This window comes from Pholis gunnellus (genome assembly GCF_910591455.1).
Source record: "Pholis gunnellus genome assembly, chromosome: 1".
Taxonomy (NCBI): Eukaryota; Metazoa; Chordata; class Actinopteri; order Perciformes; family Pholidae; genus Pholis; species Pholis gunnellus.
Window position 1 is genome coordinate 10,378,231 of NC_136528.1, and position 26,702 is coordinate 10,404,932.

Genomic DNA, 26,702 nt, shown 5'->3' on the forward strand with positions numbered 1-26,702 from the left:
AGGCATTGTGTGGTTTTAAGGGGGAGATTTCAAAAATCCGTTTGTAAAGTCTTGCAAGGAGGGAAGGAATCATGGAATTTGGCATCGGCTGAGCATCGAGTTGAGCCTTGTGTAATTTGACAAGTTGTGTAGTTCGGTCGCATGTGGGTTTTTTTCAAGAGGAAAAAAAACCCGGACAAGACGTCAGGCATTTCCCCGTGTGGGTTCACATTCTGCAGCCTCAGAGTGAAAGTCCTTTTGTTCACTCCTCCATTGATAGAATTTGGAAATAGAGCGCCACTGTTCATGCACATGGTACACTGGTCCCATAGCCGTTGTGGTCCTCTTCTAATTCATTTACACCATCACATATTAGAGAATGGTTCTTTTATTGGACAGCCCAATTAGACTTAATTCTGCGGTCTTTTTTTGGCTTGCTTGGTACCCGGATTTATGTGGTAAAGTTGAAGTCAAAGACCATCAATGAAAGGTTATACTCAATCTGAAAATGTAAGACATGGCTGTGAATTTCATCAAGATGATTTAATTCATAGAACATGTATCGACTTCTGGAATATTGGATGGGATTCTCCTGGGAATCGCCAGCGTTCAGTGTTTTTAAAACAAATCAATGGGAGAGTCAGAAGGCTTTTCTTGGAAAACCGGCTGAATCCTTGAACTTCACTCTGCTTCAACACTTGACTTGTTCTTTTCTTTAATTCATCCAAATGTTATTAGCCTCCTGTCATTTAAATTTGGGTTTTATTACTGATCACCTGATCAGACGTGAGCGTGAGCTGCAGCAGTTAGTTGATTAATTGAGTCGTTGATGGACAAAAAATTTGTAATCAATCATTTCAGTCATTTCTTTTAGGAAAAATGCCAAAAATAGCTTTCAGTTTCTCTCTATTTGGTCATTGTAAACTGAATATAGACCTTTTCATTACGGTTCTGTGCTACGGCAACAGCTTTGGTCCAAGTTTCCTTCCTGTCAGCTGTTGCTTTCGCAAATAATGCAACAGGAAATACAAAGGGCCCATTCAGAATGCTAATGTCGTCTGAAAAGGTCTTTCTAGTATTGGGCTGTTGGTTGGACAAAACCAGACATTAGTCATTTTTTACTAGTTGTCCTAATCAAGTAAAGGGGTATGCAGATTTATTGGTGATGAAAATAATAGTTAGTAGCCCCGACTACGGTCACTTTTTAGCTAATAGAGAAAATACTAATGGCTAAAGGGAAGAAGTTGAAGGCTGGCTTGTGAGGGGTTCCAGTCGTCTCCAGATGAGTCGCCGACACAAACGGTATTAATAAAAGAAGCTCCTGTCCAAGTTTGGTTGTTTGCTGTAGAAGTCTAGAGGTCGTCGGTTTAACAATGTTTAGCAAAAGACAAGCAGGCGAACAGATGTCGACTCTCACCCGACAGTAGATCAACTAAGTAAACAAACCTGTACATGAGTCCTTAATACGCCTGGGCCTCTGAGTCTATTGATGAGCACGGCCCACTAGAAGAAAGAAGGAAATTGACAATGTGAATCTTAATAATACGAGCTTACTACCCAACCTAACAATTTAATTAAGGAAAGGTTATTCCCAGGCCGTTATTAAGTCGCCTCAGTCGAGTCAATTTCGAGGAGGCTCTGCGTGAACCTGTGTGCACCTTTCACCGGTGGCTGTCACTGTGAAGGCGGGTTCATTGTGTGGTCATGTCTGCGGCTCTCTGCGTCTCCATAAGGGAACAGTGTGCGGTGACAGCTCGGGTGATTACCTGTCCCGTCTCATTCACTCAGCCGGCCTGCAGCTCGGCCACATCGTGCATCAGAGACTGACACGCGGTGATTACGATGTCGTTAGGGCCTCGCTCTCCGTCGCTCGCCTGCACACATTAATTTGCTCGTCCTCTTGAGCACCGGGAGGAACGGGCCTATCCACGCTCATTTCTGTAAACCATGAAATATGGAGCTTCCGTGATGACAAGTCTTGAGCTAATATTAAATTTCATCAGGGACTAATGTTTTGGTTTTTCAAAGCACTCGGTTCATGGCGGATTTCGTTTCCTCATTCGCTGATTGATCTAAAATGTGTCACATGGCGTAATTCATGGCCGTATCGCTCTGAAATAATTAGATTTATAGATCACGATCAATCACATTCTCAATCTCAAATAATCAAGCTCATTCAAATTGACAGAAATGAATTCAGAATCGTATGTTTTAAAAATACATCTTGAATGGAGACACAACATAATAATATTTAAATGCTAATCTTTCTCATCCGTCTTCCTGACACAGTTTATGCTTTTATTCGGTCGGTTATCATAGTAAGCCTTTGCTTTTGCATGATTGCAAGTTTAGTCTAAATGTCGTAACAGAGCATCCTAGTGATGTTTGTATGCCACTCTAAAAGCACTAAATGCAGGTTCATACCAAGTACAGTGAAGGCTAAATGTCAGTAGTTTTATAGGTTTTTTGGTCAATGGACTAATCGAAAGTAGAATTCATCATCTGGGAACCATGAATGAAAATTTGGTACTAGTCCATCTAGTAAATGCTGAGATTTTTCTTACGATTCATTAAATATTAGACCCACTAGTGGCGCTAGAGGAGACATCAAGTGGGATAAGCAATCATTGGGATACATCTTCTGGGGACCATGACATTGTACCAACATTTTCATCCCCACATTGATCAGGATTGAGCAGTAACTCGGAGTTCCCCACATCATGCTCCATTAGGAACAGTAAGTAGATTAAAACTATTATTTAAAGGGCACACAGGCTCATGAGCCAACGTGTCAATTATTATTTTTTGTCTTCTAAGTCTAATGGGATCCAGCATTGGCAGCGTATGCCCGAGCACTGAATGGGTTTATACCCAATTAATAAATGTGTGGTGTTGGCTGCGGCGGGGCAATCCTCCTGCAGTTCAGTGCTAATGATTTGGAGCGCTTTAATGTCGACTGCCTTGAACGAGGAGCACTAAGCCCGGTGTCACCGTGGCCCTTAAATCACCATTAGTCTTCCTCTCTCCGGCTCTTTTCCGCCTACACACTTCTCTTCCTCCAGTTGTCTCTGGCGTGCTCATCGGCTCCCTCCCTTCCTGTTCCTTTTCAGGTTTTTTTTCCACGTCGGCCCGCTGTCTCTTCGCTGCTGTCACAGTGTGTCAGAACAGGTGGAATCAATTACTGACCCTCAGCAGCCCGCTCCCTCACCGCAACTGGCTCTTTAGTCGAGGGAACTAATGAGTGATCGGCCCGCGAGATGATTCGGTGTCACGGGTCTCGCTCGGCGGCGTGCGAGGGAGGGAAAGCTGGGGGAGGGGCTGTTTGACCAATCCTGCATAACTAATTCTGTTCTTCCACAGTAGTCAAAGCAGTTCACATGTCCCTCCCTGTCTCCCCTGCCTCCTAATCACCTCTAAGGTTGAGGAAAGACACAGAAGTCTATTACAACACTAAGTGCTGCATCACTCTTGCTCTGGTTTAAGATTGCCAGCCAGCAGCGTACTCGCATGACTTCCGTGCAGATGCCTTCATTGTGGCATCCGCTGGTTGCATCTTCACACACGTGTTTGTACAGTGGTTCTGAAGTGTCTCATGTGCTTCCTTCTCTCTCTCTCTCTCTCTCTCTCTTTCTCTCAAACCCCCCACTTCCCTCTCCACAGATGGAATCTCCTGTCTCCACGCCAGCTCCTCCCCCCCTTCACCTCCTGGCCACAGTAGGCAACAGTGAGATTTCCTCGCCGTGTGAGCAGATAATGGTGCGCACACGCTCGGTGGCCGTGAACACATCTGACGTGGCCCTGGCTACCGAACCCGAGTGCTTGGGGCCCTGCGAGCCCGGTACGAGTGTCAATCTCGAAGGCATCGTGTGGCAGGAAACTGAAGACGGTAAGTGGAGCGGTTTAACATGCTGTTTAGTGGAACAAATGAGTCCTGGATTGTAAAAGGGGGGAGAAAAAAAGCTACAAATATGTGGGTACGTTTTTATTTACACAGCCAGTATGGTTGCACGAAGACGTCAAAGAGGTATTGGTTTTTCAAGGCTTTAGTGAAGCCTCTGTCGTCTAAAGAAATAATCATCTTGCTGTCATTATGGTACATATTTCGCCTGCTTAAATGTAATTGGATATGCCCTGACTGCCTCAGGAGCTGGTGGTACTAATGCGTGCTTTAACAGCCCACATGCTGCATAGTATTGCCAACAAGAATAGTAGTTGGCAGGCAGTTCTTAGGTGGCCTTGATTTGTTTTTTTGCTCGGGAGTACGCAGACGGGAGTTTGTTGCACAGAGATATCTGCTCTCAGCAACAACATGCCTCATAACACAAAGCACTTATTTTTGCAAGGCTGCCATTTGGGACTATAGTTGGCTCCTTTTCCTGCATTGCAGTCCGAGTGAAATCTCAAACTCTCAGCTCCCCCCTTTTGATCGAAGCCACATTCAGTTTATTTAATTTTAAGATGTATCACTAGCACTATCGGGTTCTGCTGGGTCTGAAAAACCCGCCCTCCTTTTTCTGTCGCGCATGTGAAATAATGCAAACACCTAATCTTCAAAGCAGCTCACGCTCGGTCTCTCTGCGGGCATGCTGAGTACAAATCGCCCACACATCCACAGAGCTGCTCGTTGGTTCACTTGGAGGAACCCAACAGAAAAAAAGGTCCTCATCAACATTCCCAAAGCACAGTCCCTGCTATTGAGTGGCTTTTTTCCCCCTCTCTCTCTCTCTCTCTCTCTCTCTCTCTCTCTCTCTCTCTCTCTCTCTCTCTCTCTCTCTCTCTCTCTCTCTCTCTCTCTCTCTCTCTCTCTCTTTCTTTCTTTCTTTCTTTCTTTCTTTCTTTCTTTCTTTCTTTCTTTCTTTCTTTCTTTCTGATTTTTGCTCCGGCCCTGGGCCGTGTCAGATTCACCCCTGTTCTCCTCTCTATTGCAGCCCTTTTTTTTCCCCCCTGTTACCAAGCATCCAGCCGGTCACCCCTTGACTCTGTTTCCAAGCAAACTGGGAGAGAAGGAGTGCAAGGCAGGGGGTTTGTGGGGGGAGGGGGAGACAGACAAGGCTACTTCTGTTAGTGACACAAACATGGCTCAGAGCCAACACCAGTACTATGTTTGTGCTCCCTCGTTCTCTGCCTCCCACAGAGTGATTGACCCCCCCCCCCCCCCCCCCCTCGCCCTGCCCCCTTTCCTTTCCCTGTCCAAGTCTGTCCTTTGCCTGCACTCACTCTCTCAAAGCTGCTATTTTGGCTGAAAGAGGTAGTGGTTTGGCCTGATGGGGCTGTGTTTTCTTCTGATTCTACTCTATCCGGCTCAGTGGGGTGGAGGCTGGTGGGAGCTTTTGAGTGGTTTTAAAGTGGTATGGTGGAGAGGTGGGGGGGGGGCACTCTGCAGGTGTAGCGCACAGGTTGTTACGGCCATCAGAGCTGTTGGAACGAGTGAAGCTAACCCACTTCCCTCTCTTTGAAGTTTTTCTTTTTTTTCCTTTATCATGTGATAAAGGATGAAGAGATATATTTCAGACCTGGAACTATGGAGCCTCCCTCAGTTGTCTGGTATGTGTTTTGCTGTTTGAAGACACAAAATCAGCTTCAGCTTTTTTCCAGAACTCTGTTGTAGCTGAAACGTGAGCTGTTCCTGAATCCGTACCAGATATGTAATTTGTCAGTTTTAGCCGTCAGAAGCAGCCATCAGTGTAGTCAGTGCTCCTAAAATACAAGATTGAATCTGTAGTTTCCAAGGAGGCATTTCTCAATAGCCTCCGTCATATTACGTTTCGCACACTACATTGAACAACACAGAGATGTGTGTTCGTTCGACGTCGTTTTAATGGTACGAGCCCCAAACAGCCCACTGGCTACCTCTCAAATGAAAGAGGCTGCGCTGCCACTCTGCCGATTTTCTCCCTGAGAGAACCGTGAAAGCAGACTTCTCTTATTGTGGTGCAACTGAGCAAATGAGAACCAAATGAGGAAATCAAGCAGATCAGAGTACCAGGGAAGAGCAACAAACAGAGGGCCCCAAAGAAACAGCAGAGAGGCATCCTGATTAGCAGTGAGGCTGAGCAGTCCCCCCACTTCTCTGCATGACAAGTCTCACACAGAGCTGTTTAGGCATGCACTGTGTGTGTGTGTGTGTGTGTGTGTGTGCGTGTGTGTGCTCGTTTCATTTAGCATGCCAACCAACAGCTGCTTCATCACCTCCGCCTCTCGGCCTTGTGGGAGTAAATGAACAACAGGCTCCCAGTAATTGTCTGTGCCTCACCCTGGCTCACCGAGTGCCAGAGAGAGAGAGAGAGAGAGAAACAGATGAGGAGGAAGCAAGCGACACCGAACAAAATGCAATCACAGAAGCCGCACCTTTGGTCAGAGCTGACAAGAATCTCGTCTGATGAGGCCCGATGCATTTAGTAATTCAAGCACATATGTAGCCTTTCAGCTGAATCTGGATGATGGCTGGACTGAATGAGGACTGCAAAATAACACTTAATAATCACAAAACATTACAAGTTGATGTGTTTAGTCCCGTGCAGGAGAATAGATGGATATTATGAGGTGAAGGGAAAGTGAATTTGTGTCATTCAAGTCAGTCTGGGGACGAGTGAAGCGTAGACGGGAGGAAAGGGGGGGAGCGTGGTATTTTAAGGCCCCGGCATTGACACAAATCCCCTCGGCGCAGGCGAGGCAGTGGCAGCTCCCAGGGTCGCGTCGGCAGAGCGATGGGCCAACCCCTCCCAGGCTTAGCATGCTGATACCTCCAAATGTCATCTCTAAAATGCTGGGGAAGTTTATTGCTCTTGAAACGCATCCCAGAACGCCTTGGCTCCTGCTCCAGGGCAGAGGGAGCACAGAGGGGGCCCCTTTGGCCTCACACTGCAGCTAACACTGCTCACTACTCAGCTCCATGCCAGTAACCCCCACCCCCACCCCCACCCCCGACCCTCCAGTACACAGCAGGCTTCTCCCCAAGCTGGTCCCACAGCTTCCTAAGCTCCCTAATAGAAAAATAAAACCGGCTGTTTGTGATAAATGTTTGTCTCGTGGATTATTTATGCAACATACATTACATCATTGTAACATTGCACGCATTGGCTTTAGAAAGAGCGGTTTGGCGTCTGATTGGAACAGAGGTCAGTCTGAAACGGATATTCCTGTACAAACATTTGAGAGGTGTGTGTGTGTATGTGTGCGTGTGTGTTTTTTTTTTTAATGCTGTATTTCTTCAACCCTGTCAGGAGAGTTGAGAAAAGGAATATTGTATGAAAGGAGCACTTGGCTCTGTAGCTCACTCGCCAGCTATGCCTCCTTGCTCTTTTGAAGACCACCTGTCAGTGGCCTCATTGAAATGTTTTTACAAAGGCGAGCGGTGGCTGCTCTGTGTGAACCCGCTATAGAAACTGTCCTTGAAATAAGAGGGAGCATTCCCAGGAAGCCTGTAGCCCTCGGCCCGGCCAATGAGCGAGAAGAAGTAACGGTGGACATATTGAGAAGAAAAGAACAAAAAGTGATACGCCTCTCCTTTCTCTATCCCACCCTGTAGACTTTTATCCGCCGTGTTTACTTTCCTACCAAGACAATCTTTACCCTCATCAGCGTTCACTAGGCAAGAGTGGAAGTGGCCAATTTCCCGGGGAACACTCCCATGCTGTAAAGAATTCACCAGTGTTCCCAAATATGTGGTTGAAATACTCTGCAAGGAACGGAAGATATAGAGGACTCGCATTCTTTGAGGGGAGGAGACCTGTCTTGTTAGTCACAAATTTAGTCCCCGGGTGGTGTTACCAAGATGGCGCCTCGGTGAACCCGAATCTCTGAAGAGAGACTCGGTTCCTATTCATGTTGGCCGACAACTGCATATTTTCAAGCACTTAAATGGTCTTGAAACGTAAATCATATGCCTCGAGGAACTGTAGTATTTGCCAGCGGTTGTCATGAGATATCATGTTTGCTATATACACGTCAACGAGGGCTTGAGTAATGCGCCGTTGGCAGACCTGTCTCTTAATCTGAGCAACATCTCCTATAAGGAGAAAACACCAGAGGGTTTGTTTTGACAGAGGGGATTATGGATTTACCCAGATGGCATTTAAGGAAACTGCTCTTTGCCCCGTCTACAAATTATGTACAGTAATAAATGCATGTAAAGGTGGAGATGTTACATTCCGTTTTGTGGTCTACTCCCATAGTAAGAGTGTACATGTACCGATTTGTTTTTTTGTGGAGGGAGAGTTGCTGCATGAGGCTGATAATGCTGCGGCGATGTGGGCAGCATACTAATGCTCCCTTCCTTTGCCTCTCAGTGGTTTGAGAGAATTGACCTTCTCACAGGCTGTTATTCTTGTCAGTGAGAGTGACTTTGCACTTTTACCTCTCATGAACCGGAATGCAGCCTGAACTTTACAGATGGGGCTCACTTGAACGCTCTAAACTTCAAAATAACAGCGTCTGTGCTAAACCTATACTTACTAAGATGTGTCTTTTTGTTATTTGTGTGTTTATCAGTACTTTATTTTTCTTTGTAATACTTTTTTCTCTAAAAAAGTATAGTAGGGCTACAGCTAACACAAATATATTATATATTACCTATTCATCTGACACTTATTGTTTGAGATTAATTGATTAATCATCTGTCAGAAAATGTCAAAACTTCAAGCTATTTCACTTTTTTCCTTCACTATGTGCAGCAAACTGAACTCTCTCCCAATAAAGGTTGGCACAACAGTTGGCCTTTCTTTACTGAAGGCAGTTGTGAAACTGTGAAAACAGCAGATTCATGACGGGGATTACGAAGCAGAAAAAGATTGAATACCATGATAAACAACATTACCTAGTGATAAACCGCCATGGAAGCCTGAGCCTAGTCCAAAACCCAAATTCAGCAAATCATTTGGCTGCTGCGATTAGCAGCGCTTTGTGCATTTCTACCTGAAAAATGACTTCAAAAGATAATTTAATCAAAATAGTTGCCGATCTTATTTATCTTAATCTTATTTACGTCAACTAATCAGCTAATCGACCAATCATTTATGTTACTTTAACACACACACACAGGCTCCCTTGTATCACCAGCACCTCGAGTGCTGAACGTGACTCTTGTAAATCATGCTAAACTCCTGTGTGCCGAGGATTGAAGATAAGGTCAGTTCCAGGACCAAGTATTCTGACTCTGACATAACCGGACAAGCTCGGCTTCGCTTTATGCGCCGCGCGTGCAGTGGCTCTCTTAAAATGGACTGTCAGAAACACGCTCAGACAGTTGAACACTCAAACGCTTCATTTATCAACGTTATAGTTATTGCTCGTGGCAGCACCCGGCTATCTTCTATCTCCTCTCCGTAATAAACACTGACACTGTTTTTTTCCCCCTCATTGTTCTCACTTTCTTGTCAACATGCAACTTTAATATGAGTGGTGCTTTGAGGGCAGAGAAGATGGGGGGGATAAGAAAAGAGCTGTTTTCTCTGAGGATACGAACTAACAATCTGTCAATAATCACTGACTGCTGGTGATTGTTCACATAAGTGTGATCAAGACTTTCCTTGTTTTGATCAGGCACATTTAAATTTAACAGTCGTATAATGAAGATACACAGAAGTGGGCTACCATTTTCAAAGATAACAAAGGCATTTTGACGAGGTCAGTCAGTGAAAATGCCGTTAACCCCGCTGAGTTCCTGTTGAGCTGAAGCCGAGCAGAGGTCAGCCAGTGAACCACGTGGCCATCGGCAGCAGCAGAGGGCCCGATATCCTGGCCCCAATGTAACCTAATGAAATGTGTTAAAGAGGGGGGAGGGGGCAGTCACCCATGCAGCAGACAAACCTACTCCTGACTTCATTTGTCCCCCAACATTGCCCTCTTGTTCAAGTAATCCCACACAAGTACGCGGCAGAGTTCGGTGCGTAAGGAGGCGCTGCCATGTGTTGTTCGGCGGCATTGAAAGGAAATGAGCCGGCCAGTTCCTACGCAGTAATGTGGGCTTCACTCAGCTGTCATGAGTGACCCTAATAAGGCTCACACAAAGGGGGTGTGGGTGAGGGGGAACCGGGGTTTCTCTCCAAATCAGTCGTTTCTTACTCGGAAACAAACGTAGTGAGTGAAGAGGGAGATCGTCGCTCGCACAAACAGGGATATGTAATTTCCCCGCGTGCAAACAAGTGATCGTTCACGGAAAGTCATTTCAGTTTCTTGTGTAATTTGCTTTCTGCCACAGGGACATTTTGTTTGGGTTGTTTTGTCGAGGGGCTTTCCATGTTTAGACACACTTGGCGTTTACATCTTTGTCCCGACAGCTTGGAAATTATTCCTCGGATGAAAGTGAGCAGATACATTTAAATGGCTTTCAGCATTGAAACCTAATCTTAATCTTTTTGCATACCCTTGAGCACACTTTTATGATATCGCCAAGAAAGTCTATGAATTCACAACAGACATTATTAAGTAGTCCATTAAAAACAATGTGTTGTTAATTATGTGAAATGTTTTTGGTAAACTAGAACTGTTATGAATTATTATTTAAAAAGGGTTCCTTCTCTAAAAGCATCCCAATTTTTAACCACTACCTCCCGTTTCCTTTTCCAACCAATGGATGTTCAATCAACACATCAATTCATTGTTTGATAAGTCAGAATCAAGAATTGAAGGATTGTTTGTTAATTAATATAAAAAGATTGTTTTTGATAATCAATCAATCAGAATCGGGGTCCAGATTAGACCCTACTTCTACAAACTACTACGTTTGTATGCAAGGTGGAACTGATGTGTTTACCTCCAGACTTTTCAGAGTTGAGTAATGTGGCTTTGAAAATGAATGCGAGCGGTGAAAACCCTTTTAACTTGTCCCTGAGATGAGGAATATGAAACGATAACTCGGTCTGACGCTTTTAGTTTCAGTGAGCTATACGCTCTGAAAATAGACATTTAGCTTTTCTTCTTAAAACATCTTAATTAAACATGAAGCGCTGCTACATTTTGAGTCGGTAAGCATTTCTTGTTTTTTTTTAGGTCCATTCTTATTTGAGTTACGACGCGTCGCCATTTCTTTGAATGTCCTTGAGATCTCCCACATAACGTTCAAGGAACTACTTTATTAGCATTCACAGAAAGTATTGCCGAGGCAGAGATCTGAGGTGACCCAGAAGCCAATCCTGACTGGATTACAGAGCTCCTCGGCTTCAACATGGGAGGGTGGCCAGAAGAACACCAGTGTTGGGGGGAAAACACGTGCACAGAGTCTACAAAAGGCACGACAAAGATCCAGTTTGAAGTAAAGAAATTGAGCTATCGGCCTATAGTGTTGAGTTTTACAGGGTTTTTTTGTAGCTTATTTGTTAGTGATGGTAGATGTATATATGTCATGTGTTGGTACATATCCAATATGTTTACTTTTAAAGGGTGCTTAATGATTGAGATGTTTACTCACCTTATGCCACTGATGGCACAGGAACAGTCTGCAACCTCCGGGTCGGAAAAGTGAAGCCAAAGTGCCTGAAACGTGCATTCTTTCATAATAGCCAGCAAGGGGCGACTCCTCTGGTTGCAATAAGAAATCTGATTGTATTGAATCTATATGAGAAAATGGCTCCTCACTTGATTTATTCCCTCAGTAAACATTGTAAACATAGGTTCATGGTCTCAATCGCTAATTTCAGGTCTTCTCCAACACAGTGTGGTGTTTTTTTTTGTAAATTATGGTCCATTTAGATTGACATTGATCATAAAGCAGGGAACGCTTTAGGGCGGGGCTACACTGTGATTGACGGGTTGCTATCACGTCGTTGTCTGCGTTTTTGTCTTACAACTTAAAAGCTTTCACGGTGTGTTTTTAGTTCATGAAAGTTCATTGTAACCATTTTGGTTGTACAGAAATATCTTATTCAGAGTTCGGTTATATTTATATATATATATATATATATATATATATATGTTTAACTACGATGTGGGCTATTTTTCTCCGGCAGACACCTAAACGAGTTGTACGTGAGGAAAATACAGGGGACTTCCTCAGGGAAACCCGATACAAAGATTCATGTTGCAACAGGACAGTGATCCGTATCAAGCAGCCAAATACACCAGCGGATTCCTTCAGAACAACACTGTGAAAGTCCTTGATATCTGAACCAAAGGTCAGACCTGAGACACGTAAAAGAAAACCTTTGCAGTCTTTGAGATACTCCTCATTCAGCTTCACTGAGCGTGAGGAAATCTGTGAGTGGATAACAAAAAAGCCTGGCGTTCTCCAAAGGTAGAAAAATAAAACAGGGTGGTTAAAATGTCTTCATTCTTCAAAAAAAAAAAGAATATTTGTAATTATAGTACTGGCAACAGAAACAATGCTCGTCCATTGTCACAGCCACTGAAGTGAGGACACAGTCTGATGCTAATTTAAAAATCATTAAAGACCTTTTAACAACTCCTGGTAGAATTTCTAAACCCTCCCCAAGCCAGAGAAAGCAAGGAGGACTCTATGCCGCGCATCATGAAAGACGACTCATTCATTTGCCCTGCCTTGATTTACATCCTGCCACAACCAGCTGCCAGAGCCATTTTGTGCTGGAGTGTTTGGAGAGCTTAGGGGGGCGGGCTGTTGAAGGCGTTTTAGAAAAGGCCTGTGTTCTTTTAATGTGACAGAAAGCTGAGCTCGAGAACCTCTCCTCAACGACATTTGCAGTTGGATCCAGCCTCGACCCGGCGCTCATGTTTTCAGGCCATAGAGTGAAGGAAGAGACGCGTGGCCAAGTGTCAGCAGGTTCCTGTAAACATATATAACCGCCCCATGCACTCGCCGCTTTATGCCAGAGGCAGCAGGAGAAAAATGAGGTCTGAACTGTGACTTGTGTGTAGGAGGGGGGGAAAGATTGTAAGCGGCGGATGGCTATACCGTTGAAAAGAGGAAGTGAGGGTGAAGGAGAGAGGGAAAATGGGGTGAGCGAGAGAGGTTTCCTAAGCTAATAAAATGCTCCGAGGGACGGAAGCTGCCAGCCAGCATTCCTGTGCCATTAGATAAGTTAGCTCACTGCAGCCTCCAGTTTCTCTGCAGTGCTGAAGTGGCAAGCTGAGGTCACCACCGGGGGAGTGAGGGCGGGGGAGGGGATGGTGGGGGCAATAAATTACAGAATGTTCTTGTGCATGGTCGTTGCGCCTAATCCTCTGAAGCTGTTCGGTGGGTGATTTATTTTTGAATTTGCGTGCAAAAGCTGCAAATTACCATTCATCTGCCTCTGGCCTGCCGTCCACTCTGTGCTATGAGTTTTTTTTTTTTTTTTTTTGCATTTACATGAATTGTGTTTACTGCAGGGTTTCACTTGTGTGGTTTTGTACTAATATGCATACTTAATATGACATTTTAATGACAAGCTGATGAAAAGTATTTGGTGTCTTAAGGAGAAACATACATAGAGAGCCGTGCGGTCTCCTGGAACTAATTTTAGATTTTTTAAATGTGAGGTCGGGTATCGCACTCAAGTGCAGGTCGGATAGTGTAGCTCACACCGAGTGCCACCAACTTCACACTCGCCAAATGGCAACACAGAAGCGTCTAAGTGTGACAGATTGCAGCAATACCAGTGAAGTCGAGGAGCTTCTCTCGCACTCTTGGTCGCAGTCTGTCAAACTGAACCATTCGCGTTGAATTGGTTTAACCCAGGAGCTTGTTTGTTTGTCTTTTTAGAAGCCTTAGTAGTAGATTCCTATTCTCCCCAAGGTAGTGAATTTCTGGGCTGCAAAGTGAGATAGAGGACTGCAAAAAAAAAATATTTGCCTCCAAATAATTCTCCTTCAGGGAAATGTCCTGCACTGTGAGACGGCTTATTTAAATGGAAAGGGTGTTGAGCGAATATTCCCCGGTAACCCCGGAGTGATCATTCTTAGTGAGACCTTCCACCAGTATCTTAAACAGGTTATAAAGGACCGACTGCAGTCGAGTCTGTTCAAAGTCATTTAGAAGATATCAGTCAGTCTTGCCCCTGCGGCTTTACTGTGTGAAGAAGATTAAAAAAGGATCTTTGACTTCTCTAACTGTCTGGCATGTGACACCCTTTAGCAAAGATCAACGCATTGATGCAGCAGCCACAATGCACTTTTTACTTCCTGTAAAACATTCTTTCCTGTGATCCTATGTTATTTTTCTGTCGTCAGAGTTAGCACAAAATAAATGGGCTCTTTGTTTCCTCGTCTCACAGGCATGCTGGTGGTCAATGTCACTTGGAGAAACAAGACATATGTGGGCACCCTGTTGGACTGCACACGGCATGACTGGGCCCCCCCCAGGTAAGCAGCATTCCTCTGTTCGGTTCTTATTTCAACCTGAGAAAGCAGAGTGACATAGCAATATCTAAATATGCATCATCTAATCTGCACTTGTTCTGTTAATGGTACATCACCTGTGTGGTGTTGTTCAAACTAAAGCTACACTCACCGGTTTTTCAAGCTATTTGCACTTTTACAAAGAATTTACTGTCGCACATGGTAGTTGTAAATGTCAAGGTAGAGGAAAAGAAAAGTCAGGATTTCCATGAATCATTGATGCAGTCTCTCTATCCAAGCTGCACTTGGTCTCTTAACCTTTTCACATTCTGTGTGATATGAATCTGCTGTAGTACCATCAGCTCAAGGATATACGGCCTAATGCACAAACTTGCTCGTGTGCAGCTGGACCTTTCAAGTACATGTGAGCCTCTATCTGGAGTGTGGGGAAACGGGATTCATTGGCAATCGGCTGGTATCCCAGGAGGAAGTAGTGGAAATAGAAAGCTACTCTAACAAGCCAGATTGCAGAATCCAATTATTGGACTAATAGCTTTTCGTCAACACTGTATAACATTCTTTATCACCAAGGCTGCAATTTCTTAGATCAGTGTTATGTTGGCAGTAGCTTAAGGTGTTTGTAATTTCTGGGTATTTCCCTTTGTTATGCAAAATACACAGGTCGTGTGAAATACATTGCCAAGCACTTGCTTTGATTTAGGGCACCTGCACTGAATCTAAATGTAAATATAAATCTATATTTGAAATGCATGGTTAAGTGCAATGGGAAAAAAAAAAAAAATCAAGATTAAAGCCTGGCTAATGGAAAACAAGGAGAGGCTGCATCACACTAATGTATCACAGTATATCACAATAATGTTCAGTAAGTGAGGTTTGCACAGTAAGTGAGGTTTGCTGGGCTGTATTTGGACCAAGATAGTCGTACAGTTTGCAGTACGACTACATTAGGGACACACCATGAATAATTCAGGAAGCTTTCAGCGGACTGAATATAAACTTGGGCTTGTAATGAGTCTAAATTCTTCTACCACTGCCAGACTATGGATGTATTCACATCCCCTGCTGGGGTTGAAATTGTTTGGAGAGACTTGTAGAGGAAGCTGTGAGTCATACCAGCCCGGTGTCTCTCTTTGACACAGATTCCTAACCTTCACTGCTGTGCAGAAAGATAATTACATTACTGTTATGGAGAGATAATGCCAAACTGCTATTCTAAGTATTTCAGTGACGCGTAGTTTTGATTACAAAGCAGCTAGACTGTTCACTGCTGTCTTATCAAATGATGTTTACCTGCCTTTGAGTTGTCATGTGGCTTTGTACAAAGTACTTACTCACTTACTGTGCACAAAATATTCGATTGGTATGTTATGAGAGGACAGGGACAAAACAATGGCGTACATACAGTATTTTGCTATCATTGCCATTGTTTATTAGGGGTTCTGGATTCAGAAAGACTTAAACCCCAGAGTATTGTCATCATTGGTATTACTATTATGACTTAATTTCTTAATTTCCTAAGAGACGATGTGTAATTGTGACATGTCATTTGGCATGGCAGTGCAGTAAGTAACACCGTATGGAAGACTCCCAATCAAAATATAACAAACTTTAGAAAGGTCAAGCAGAGAAATAGCATCTTGTATAAATGTCTTGAATAGTGATGAACAGTAATATTTTCTAAAGCATAGGTTTAAAGGCCTTTAGAGAGCATAACCGTTGCCAAAATCTTTTTCCACCGTTACCTTAAGAATCAAATGTTTTGGTTCTGTACCTAGCAGATAATGAGGGTAACAGAGGTTTACACAGTACCTGTGAACACACATCTGGACCTTACAGGTACAAGTGTATTTTACAAAAGATCACTTACACACAGATAAAACAATTGACTGCACCAGTGACAATGTAGGTGAAGGAGTTAAATAAATTCAAGATTCTATTGGCATTGTATTATTCAGTCCCAACAGCAATGTTAATTAAAGAATGAATGAGTAGCTGTTTTTCCATTCTATCATCTAAGAAGCTAAACTAAAGTGCTGAGTTGTATGAAAATCAACCATCACTAATTCTTATACGTTTGTTTTGCCACTCTTGCAGATTTTGTGAATCCCCAACAAGCGATCTGGAGATGAGGAATGGCCGTGGTCGAGGTAAGCGGATGAGACCGAATAGTAACACCCCTATCAATGAGAACAGCAACTCATCAGACAACAAGGGCACCACCAACAACAAGACGCGCGCTGCCTCTAACAGCAAGGGCCGGAGGGGCAGCCAGACACCATCAGAGCGCCGCACCCCACCTAACAGCAACACTGAGGACATCAAGGCCAGTCCCTCCCCAGCTGGAAAACGTAAGCTCAAACCAGCCTCGGATATGGAACCCAATTCCAGCTCAGAGGACACCAAAGGCAACAAACGTATGCGGACAAACTCCAACAGTGGTGTGGGACCAACAGGTCTCCCTATTCCTTCTATTAAGACAGAGCCACTTCCACCTCCTCTCGATCGCAGCTGCCCCTCTCCAGTTCTTATTGACTGCCCACATCCTAACTGCAACAAGAAGTACAAGCACATCAATGGTCTCAAGTACCACCAAGCCCGTGCCCACAATGATGATGACATAAAGTTGGAAATAGATGGAGACAGTGAATATGGAGAGGACTCGACTCTCCACCCTGAACCAGGGAACTGTAATGGAGCGTCTATCTCTCAGAAAGGATGTTTGTCTCCGGCACGTTCAGTTACTCCAAAAGGCAGGAACTTTGATGCTCAAAGTCCTTCCCCATCTCCTGGCAAGTTTGGTTCAAAGCAGAGTAAAAAGAAACTTGCTGAGACAGATCCAGAAATGGGAGGTACCCCAACGGACGGGTGTGAGGATGGGCCATGCCTCACTGATGAGGCCAGTAACGATGGTATAGATGATAAGAGAGGATCAGACAAGTCTAAAAAGGCTGGCACAAAGGCTGAGAAAATGGCTCAGAAAAACATGAAGTCACCACGGCCAGTCGGCCCTGGCTCGACAGCATCCCAGCAGATGTATCCTTTTCCTCCAGGAAACCCAAATTCTTCCCCGGGGCTTACCCCAATGATACAAGGGATTCCCAAGAGTCCCCAAATGAAGGGCACACAGCCTAAACCCCCTGCCATTGGAGAGCCTCCCTCAAGTAGCTCTAAAGACAAGAAGAAGAAAGACAAGAAGAAAAAAGATGGTGGGAAGGAGGCTGACAGCCCCAAGCCGCCGGGAAAGGGAGGGAAACAGGAGGAAGGGAAGCTTCCATACCCTGAAACTTCCGATCAAGCAAATAAGGGGGAAGGACTCCTCAATGGTTCCTCAGATCCTCACCAGAGTCGCTTGGCCAGTATCAAGGCTGAGGCTGACAAAATTTACAGCTTTTCTGACAATGCCCCTAGCCCATCCATTGGTGTAGCCAGTCGAATAGATGGCAGTGGGATGCCACAGCCTCTCACGCCACTTCACGCAGCAAACCAGAATGGTGCCGACAACTCCTCAGTCAAAACCAATAGCCCAGCATATTCAGACATTTCAGATGCTGGTGAGGATGGTGAAGGAAAATCTGATGGTGCCAAAGTCAGGACAGAGGACCAAGCTGTCAGGGAAAGTGTCAAAAAAGCGCTCTTTCCAAACCCGACACCCAGCAAAGATTCCCCGTACTATCCCAGCTATGACACTTATTACTCACCCAATTACGTAAACCCCAGTCCTGGTGGGCCCAATCCAGGCACGCCAGGGGCTGAAGGTCCAATTAAGATCAAAAGGGAAGAGGACCATGACCAAGTTGAGGAAAAAGTCAAAGTTGAGGTTCATGAAGACCGCAAACCTGACATCATTGCTCTTAACCAGCAGCAGCAGCAGCAACAACAGCAGCAACAACAACAGCAGCAGCAACAGCAGCAACAACAGCAGCAGCAGCAACAACAGCAGCAGCAACAACAACAACAGCAACAGCAGCAACAACAACAACAACAACAGCAGCAGCAACAACAGCAACAGCAGCAGCAGCAACAGCAGCAGCAGCAGCAACCCTCAGTCATCCAACAGCGATCTAACATGTACATGCAACCTCTTTACTACAACCAGTATGCTTATGTCCCTCCATATGCATACCACCCCGATCAAGCCTACCATAACCACTTGATTAACACCAACCCAGCCTACCGGCAACAGTGTGAAGAACGGCAGCGACAGATGGCTGAACAGCATCGTGCTGAGAAGAAGTCAGACGTAGCTTTAAAAGAACGAGAAGCCTCCATGAAGGAGGAGTGGAAACAAAAGAGCCCAATGCCGCCAAGCCTCTCTAAAGCCCCAAGTCAGTCGGACCTCGGAAAGACATCGCAGCCCCCAAGCAAATCCAGGGACTCGCCCTCTGAGCCCTCCTCCAAATCCCTTGGAAGCATAAAGGGGGACGACCCAAAGTCCCAGCAAGCTGAGGGGCTAAAGACGAAGCTGACTGAAGGGGGCCACCATGGAAAGGAGGACTCCAAGCAAGCACTGGAGTCCAGGGGTCAGGCAGGGATGGAGCAAGCCATGTGGTACAGACAGGTAAACACCAATCTCGTATAACAGTGTTAGAATATATGCTTGTGAACCTGTTGTGAGAATTTTTTAGCATTATTTCAATATGTAGATGCTGTTTTGTGCTGACTTGGACCTTCTTTACCGCCTTCAGCAGTACCCCGAGGGCCAGAAGCCCCAAACAGAAGACGAACACCAACAACAACAACCTCGATGGAAAGATGAAAGGGACAGAGAGCGGGAACGCGACCGGAAAATAAAGGATGACCGGCCCAGGCCCAAGGACAGTCAAAGTGGGCTTAAGGAGGAAGGCAAAGAGGGCAGTGATCCCAGAATCACTTCTGAGGACCATCGGGTCATGAGCAAAGACTCTCGTTCTAATCCCCACATGCAGTTCTCATCACCACTTGCACAGCACCAAGGCTACATGCCCTACATGCATGGTTACCCCTATGGACAAGGCTATGACCCCAACCATCCCGGATACAGGGGCATGCCCTCGGTCATGATGCAGAATTACCCAGGTATGACATTAGACAAACAATATTTAATACACTCCTAGTAAGAAAGCACATGCAGTATGAATAATTAGTTATCTTTCATCCTTTTTTTAATTAGTTTGAGCTGGTGACATTAGCCAGCTAAAGTCATCTAGTCTGTAATATTCTTTTGACTAATGACTTTAATCATTCATTTGGTGCAAGTCATCAGTGGTTTCTTGGTTCAAATACATGCCAGACTAATATGAGCATTGATTTACAATGGTGATAAAGCTGTTGACCCTATCTCCATTGAAAGGAATATGAAGGAAAGGCAACATAGTCCACATAGCTTCAAGACTTAAATGTCTCTTACATGTTGCATGCATTGCTTTTTGAGAACACAATGGCTCTAAGGGTTTATTATTGCAGATTTAGATTGCCTATCATAACTGTATGTGCTTGTCTCAGCAGGATCTCTGGGTTTTTTTGTGATAATTTCAATTTTCTGCATAAAACTCTGATGTAATTTGCAGAAATGTTTGTTTTACTAGAAATTGCAGTTACGTTTGAAAACGGTAAAGCAGCATGAAATAACTGATGATGATGACGATAATTTGGTGGAGCTTAATGGGGGCAAAGCACAGCATGGGAGTAATCTGCAAGGAACTTGGATAGGTCGAGTCAATAGAGGATTGATTTTGTGGTTCTGAACAGGATTATTAGATATGGAAAATGACATATACTTGAAAAGGTTTTCTTCCAGAAATATTGAGGGGGTTGGCAAAATCCTCCTGATATATGTTGCCCAAAGAATATAGTATACGTGTGTCCACCACCAGACCAGGTATGGCAACCACAATGTTGATAGTTTGCATAGAGAAAAATGCTTCTCCTTTTTCACCTTTTTACATGAAATGAAGATGCCAAATTCTGCAGTTGTGGTCAACTTTTTCATTTCCAAGATCAAAATAATCCCATTTAGATACAATAAGGCTGGTATGAGACTGTTTAACTGTCGGTACCTGGATATTAGGCAGATGTGACATTGAGTCCAGCAGTCCAAATGGACTGGTTGGTGACCTGAAATCAATTGTGTTGACTATTCAGCTTGATTGATGTGAACATTAATGAATTATAGTCAATTTGTATTCCACATAAACCCAATTTTGAACCCTCAATATTCTCCATCACTCTTAGGTTCGTACCTTCCTGGAGGCTATCCATTTTCTCCATATGGCACCAAAATAGCCGGAGGTGAAGAAGGCGGAGACAAATCTCGCGCCAGCCCCACTGTCACCAAAACGGCAGCAGACTCCAAAGCCCTGGATATCCTGCATCAGCACGCCAGCCAATACAAGAGCAAATCCCCCACAGTAGGTGACAAGCCACCCCACGAGAGGGAGAGGGAGCAGGACCGAGGAGCCGGGGGAGACAGAGATCGGGAGAGGGAGCGAGAGAGAGACGTGGACCGGCCACGCTCCTCGCCCTCGCAGCGCATCATGCCCTCTCACCACCACCTGGGATACCCGCTGCTCTCGGGCCAGTACGACCTGTCCTACGCCACAGGTCAGTCAGTCAGTCCTCAGCCGTCCCATTGCTTCACTAAATGTTATAAACATGCTTAATAAGGCACTATATATGCAAAGTAGATTAATGCCAGTTAGGTTAATACCACAAAAAAAAGGCCCACAGTCAGAATATTTACTGTAAGTAGATGCAGACTGTTTTTGGCAGATGACCAATCAGCAATCTAAATTCAGAACCTAAATAGGAATTTTCCAACTCGCCATAGGTCTCTCCTCGTCAGCTATTGTTGCCAGCCAACAAGCAGCAACCCCCTCCCTCTACCCACCACCGCGGAGGTGAGAACGGTAAGACCCCTTTAGAAGACGGTGAAACAAAACACAAGCCCACTGAGACACAAACTGATAGCGGTGTTTGCAAACGCAGGTGGCAGACATCGTGCTTCACATGCAACTGTAGTTGGAAATATTAAGGTTAGGAGTGCTGGCACAGATTACTGTTCCTTTGTCCTGGCTTTATTTGATCTGAAGTGAAAAGAACACCCTGCTCTCTCGTTGCAGACTCAGAGGCAGCAACCTGCAAAGAAAACAAATCCTGGCCAAACAAAGCCCTCACTGCTCTGCTGCAATCTAGTATAATATGCAGTGCAGCATTTAGCCCCTCAGCTCATCCATCCTAAGTAGGTCCTCTGAGGACAAGTGGATCATAGTGTTGATAATAGAGATGTGGAATGAGCCCGCCAAGACTCTAAACGGGAGCAGCCTGCACTGACATCTAGTGGCAGCTCTTTGAAATAACAACCGAGTCATTTGATGAATAAATATGTGGCGGTGATTCACCTTTATAGAGCAATACAGATAAATGACTTCCTCCAAAATAATCTGAAAGTTGAATCGACTCCTCTCTAAAGCATTTTCAAGAAAACCTGAACATTATAACCTTCATGAAAGGACGATTGTGTTAGAATACAGTTTTAGCGAGGCGTACCCAATAACCTACCAGCTGAGTGAAGGCTGCAGGTCTAGAATCTTATAAATGACAACGCCCAGCAGCAGGAGTATTCAAATGCTTTACTTAGAAATACCAGAGAAATATACTGCATTTCAAGTAAAAGTACAGTCGTATTATCAGGAACATTTCCTTTAAGAATCACAAGTAAAAGTACTTAAAGAAACGTCCCCTTCCAGAGCGCTCCAGTATCGTTTATATTATTATTATTATTATGCATTAATGTGTAAACAGTGATTTAATGTTGTGGTTGGTCAGACGATAAAACATTGTATGTAAAAGAAAACATATTTAAGATGTATTTTGTTAGTAAAATCTTAATCTATAAAGTAACTATTAAACATAGTTCCTAAATACAGGCGATGGAGTTAAAAGTACATATTCCCTCTGAAGTAGAAGTATTAAGTAGCCTAAAATGTTCTAAGTATAAACACAGCGCTGCCTGCCTTTGTATACATCCACGTATATAAAGCTTTTATTAAACATCACACCGTTGTTTCTGTATTTAATGTCAATGATTAGGTGATCCGGTAGTAAAGACGTCTCCTTTGTGTTCCACAGGGAAACCTGACCGTCACACCTCAACCCTGCAAAGATTCATGTGACTGGCTCACATGAGACGGAGATCTCCCGGGAGTTACCTTTTAGACATCAGTTGAATGGTGTTTCTATACTTTTAGTTCTTCTGCCCCGAGGCTAGGCAGATTGTCTCTTTTTTTTATTTTTTTTGTCCTACCCTCGTAAATGAGCCCAAATCTCCCCAAACCTTGGACTGAAACAGGACTGATAGTAACCCAGGTTCAAAGCCATCACTCTGCCGCACCACGCAGAGGAAGCACCGACCCGCTGATTATCTAGTCTTTGCACTGTCAACAAATACAATGCAAAAAGAGACTATTGGACTGCCAGAACAGCTTTTTGTTGTTGTTGTTTTTATTTCTTTCTTTCTTTCTTTGACTGCATTGTGTTTTTTGTCACACGCAGAAGGAAATTGGCAGCGGACTTTGATGAGTTTGGGTGGCTGACGGGAAAGGGGAGTCAAACTAAATAAAAGACTGAAAAGAAAAAGAGAATCATATTGAAATGATTTCAACTCTGTCTTTGGCTTATTGTATGCCGTGAAACAACAGTATATCCTTAACTTGACACATGTTTGGCTATATTTCGGGGGGAGGGGGAATATGGCGACAGCTGCTTTCTTCAGAGACTTGAGAGCCTGAGACTGAAGTTTTTCATTTTCCATCATCATTGTCAGTCCCCATCCTCTTTGAACCCTCAGTTCTTGTTTCAGGGATGATGTCGTCATGTTTTTTTTGTTTTGTTTTTTGCAAAGGGGACCGCACACACCTCAATGGAGAATAAACACTATTCATGTTTTCTTTTCTCGGTAATGCTCCACCTCTACTCCATATCATTGTGCTCATCCTTGAATGTGTCTGATGCTGGTATGAGTCCTGTTTTCCCCTCACAATGAACGGGTCACATCCGTCGTTACCCTCAAACGGTGAAGCCACATCAGCAAGCGATGAATTCACGTGGTGGTGTTTTTCTCTCTGGATGATTGTGCTTCATTCAGCTCGTCTTTCAGTTGTTTTCTGTAAACGGTGTGAAGCTTCACTCAACTCATGTATTTCTCTGCTGTAATATAGACTTTTAGCCTACTTTTCTGTGCATAAATGTTTATATTTATCCCGGCACGCAACTGCTTCACAACTGCCACTGTTAAATAGCTTTCAGCCTTCGCAGCGTTTCACAATATGTGCTCAGATCGTTGTTTCCTGGACGTCTGGCTTTGCTTCTTCTTTGCTTGTCTTGCTGCACTTTTAGTTTTTTTTCATTCTTTTGGCTTCTACAACGCATCACAAGCTTGCTCCGCACCTCACAATCATCCCAACACGCTGTCCACATCTTTTTCAGTGATTCAACGGCGACTCAAACAAAAACAAACAAAAAGCTAAAAGGGCGAAGATTTCTCTAGGTGCTTCACTTGCTCATGTGGCTTCACCATAAACACGCATTCACCTCGGACGGTTAGCATGGGTTTCTTACAAGCGGCTAGCTTGAGGATCAGCTGGGCTAATGAGTCCGACACCTCAGACGATCAGCTTTCTTTGTTCAGTTACTGTCTGTGCCGTTACATCAACACACTGGCACACGAAAGCATGAAATGACCTCAATGTTGAATGAAAGTGAAACGTCACACGAAACCAATGCGACGCAGACTATGAACTTAAAGGACAAGTGTGTAGGATTCAGTGGCATCTATCGCAACCAACTGAATACCCCCGCCCTCTCCAAGCGTGTGGAAGAACCTACGGTGGCCTTCAGGTGCATTCGCGCCACCAAATTCAAGCTTCCACAGCGTAAAACCCCCCCCCAGGAAAGGCCCTTTTCTAGAGCCTGTGTTTGGTTTGTCCATTCTGGGCTACTGTACAAACATGGCTATGAAGACAGGAAGGGCTCGTTCTATGCTAACAAAAAGACAATGGCTCTTAGTTAAGCATACTAATGAGTATTATTTCTGCTAAGATCCCCCTCAATCATATGCACTGGTCCTTTTTAAGCAAGTGAAAGGTGACCCTGATCCCGCACACATGGCAGAAGTAAGGAGGCTCAGAGTTCAGCTGAGGAGACGCACGTTGCTCAAGGCTTTCCTTTGGATCTCGAACTGGCGGTGCCACTCTGTAAATTCACTTTAAATCTACAGAAAGGAAAAAAAGCCCCGGTCGACCAGAGGACCCTCTTGGCTTTGAATTACAGTCCTCTTGTATCTCAGGGGTTGTAAGTGAAATTCTATCCAGATGCCATTTGCATTGATTTGAGAGGGCTTCTGTTTATGGGTGTGAAGGATGTGCTGCTGTTGTGGTTTTCATTCATAAATGACAGATTGGCTCAGCACAGGGACTAAAGGTTTCACTCACACCACGCTGTTGTGGGCTGTGAACGGTCTTTATGTTCCTCTGACGCGTCGTAATGAGAGTAGAATATTGACCGTGTTGTCATTAAATTAAATTTGATTGATTTTGGTTTTTACACTTGTAATGTTCCCATTGTTGTAGTTTGTTTTTGTTTTTGTTCTCATTAAATACTGTATGTGATCAAGTCCATAAGCCACCAGTTAACCTGATGTTTAACACCCTCTGAAGTTGGGTGTTAGCTGTTTGAGTACTCGGTACTCATGGTTATGAAACTGCAGCGGCTCATTTTGAGGTTCTCGGACATTCCCGGTCAATAAGTTGCAGTTTCACGTCCCACAGAAGTTCGCAAGGTGGTTTATCTTTTGACTTTTTTGCGCATTTTCAAGGAGGAATGGCTGACATGAAAAGGCTGAATGTGGTGGTGTTTGACTTGTACTTAATCTGTGAGGGTGATCTAGGCAGCTGTGATGTTGTCATTAAAGTCGGTGGGTTTTAGTACCAGCAGACTGCATACAGTACATATAGTTTTATCGGACAATGGTTGTGACAAGTGCATTTGTTCTCTCTCTGACTGAGAGTAGTAATGTTATCTCAGTAGTAAGCAAAGCCCAGTGAAAATCATATATACTGAAGTGTATGAAAAAGCCAGAAAAAGTCATGTTTGCTATCAACATATTGGAAAGTGCTTGGCTCTTGTATTTTGCAGGACTGTATTTGTATCATGGTGAAGAGTATATTTATTGGCCAGCAGTTGTCTCAATTGGTGCCTAGTTGAACATTCTTCTGTGAAAACACAGAGACACTTGCTCGTTTGTCCTTTTCCCCCCAACCCACCTGCTGTCTCACCACCCCCTCCCCCCCACCACCCCCAAAAGTACCCGTTCTGGTGCTTGCAAGGATGTTTACAATGTCTTCATTTTCTGTCTGTGTGAGCTATTCAGAACTCTTCACCCTCCTCCTCCTTTCTCCCTCCCTTCAGGAGTTTGTGTAAAGTGTACATTGCCATGGTTCTTTTTTATACAATACTCTGTAACTTGCCTTTGTAAATTTGGGCTGGAAAAAAATAAATCTTTTTATGAGACAATCTGTCCTGGGAACTGCTCAATGGCTTCTGCTCCGAGGATGCTGTGGGATTAAGATAGTAAGACTTCAATTATCCTAATGTCCTCAGATTGCTCAACTACTAGTCAGCACTCCAGTATGTTTGTCCAGGTGGAATCCTCAAAATTATATCTGTACGCTTGAAAGTTATCATGGAACAATTATTTCACTTTAGACTATTTTTGTTATTTAATTAAGGGTTTTAATAAAGAATAGTTTGCCACACAGGTTGATCTTTGAGTCGTTTACATTAAATTAGTTTAAAGGTTTTTTTTCTCTAAAATCACCAGGATGTAACTTTCCAACATTTCTTATTAATTAATATGACTTTCCTTAGAGAAGTTGAAGATGCTAGAAATGCACATTAGAAAATGGAAACTGCAGTGTTGCACTTGGCCACGGGAGAGCAGTGTCTCTAAAGACGCCACACAGTCGATCTCAGCTGGGTCAAAAGTCAGATTTTTACTGCTGACTAACGTCCTTGGTTTTATACATTGATATAAATGCCATTTATTTCAATATACATGCTGTTTAGGACACTTTTTTGCATCTATGTGACACAGTAGGATTTCTGTGCGGCTTCAGTTTGAGCATGTAGTCTTGAAACGAAAGAAAGTGACACATCCGATCAATTAATCTTGACGCAAGATTGGGAGCATTTTAATTGCCTCTCAACGGCTCTCAACATGGCGAAGACGAGCCGGCGGCTCACAGCTACCGGTGCAAACAACGGCGCACGTCAACAAAGCAGGGAGAGGCTGGGACAACAACAGGAGAGTGACTTCATTCTCTGCTCAGGTAGACATCACTCCACTTTACACTAAACGTTGTCTAGTGCTATATTAATGCTCTGGATGTTAAATACAGTTCCCTTAAAGTCCCCCTTTAGTCTGTTTCCCACAATCATCT

General features: G+C 44.1%; 1 protein-coding gene across 2 annotated transcripts in view; it reads left to right on the top strand.

The window, feature by feature from the left end:
* Positions 1-25,743, top strand: part of znf609b (zinc finger protein 609b) — a 67,676-nt gene extending 41,933 nt beyond the window's left edge. Inside the window, exons 3-9 of one of the 2 annotated variants that reach the window (XM_079158565.1) lie at positions 3,640-3,865; positions 14,145-14,232; positions 16,324-18,787; positions 18,915-19,284; positions 20,440-20,808; positions 21,035-21,113; positions 22,336-25,743. In XM_079158565.1, the coding sequence (XP_079014691.1) occupies positions 3,640-3,865; positions 14,145-14,232; positions 16,324-18,787; positions 18,915-19,284; positions 20,440-20,808; positions 21,035-21,108 (3,591 nt within the window). In that variant the 3' untranslated portion in view covers positions 21,109-21,113; positions 22,336-25,743. The remainder of the gene's footprint in view (positions 1-3,639; positions 3,866-14,144; positions 14,233-16,323; positions 18,788-18,914; positions 19,285-20,439; positions 20,809-21,034; positions 21,114-22,335) is intronic. The other variant, XM_079158566.1, reaches the window with a different exon arrangement.
* The last annotated feature ends 959 nt before the right edge of the window (positions 25,744-26,702 follow it).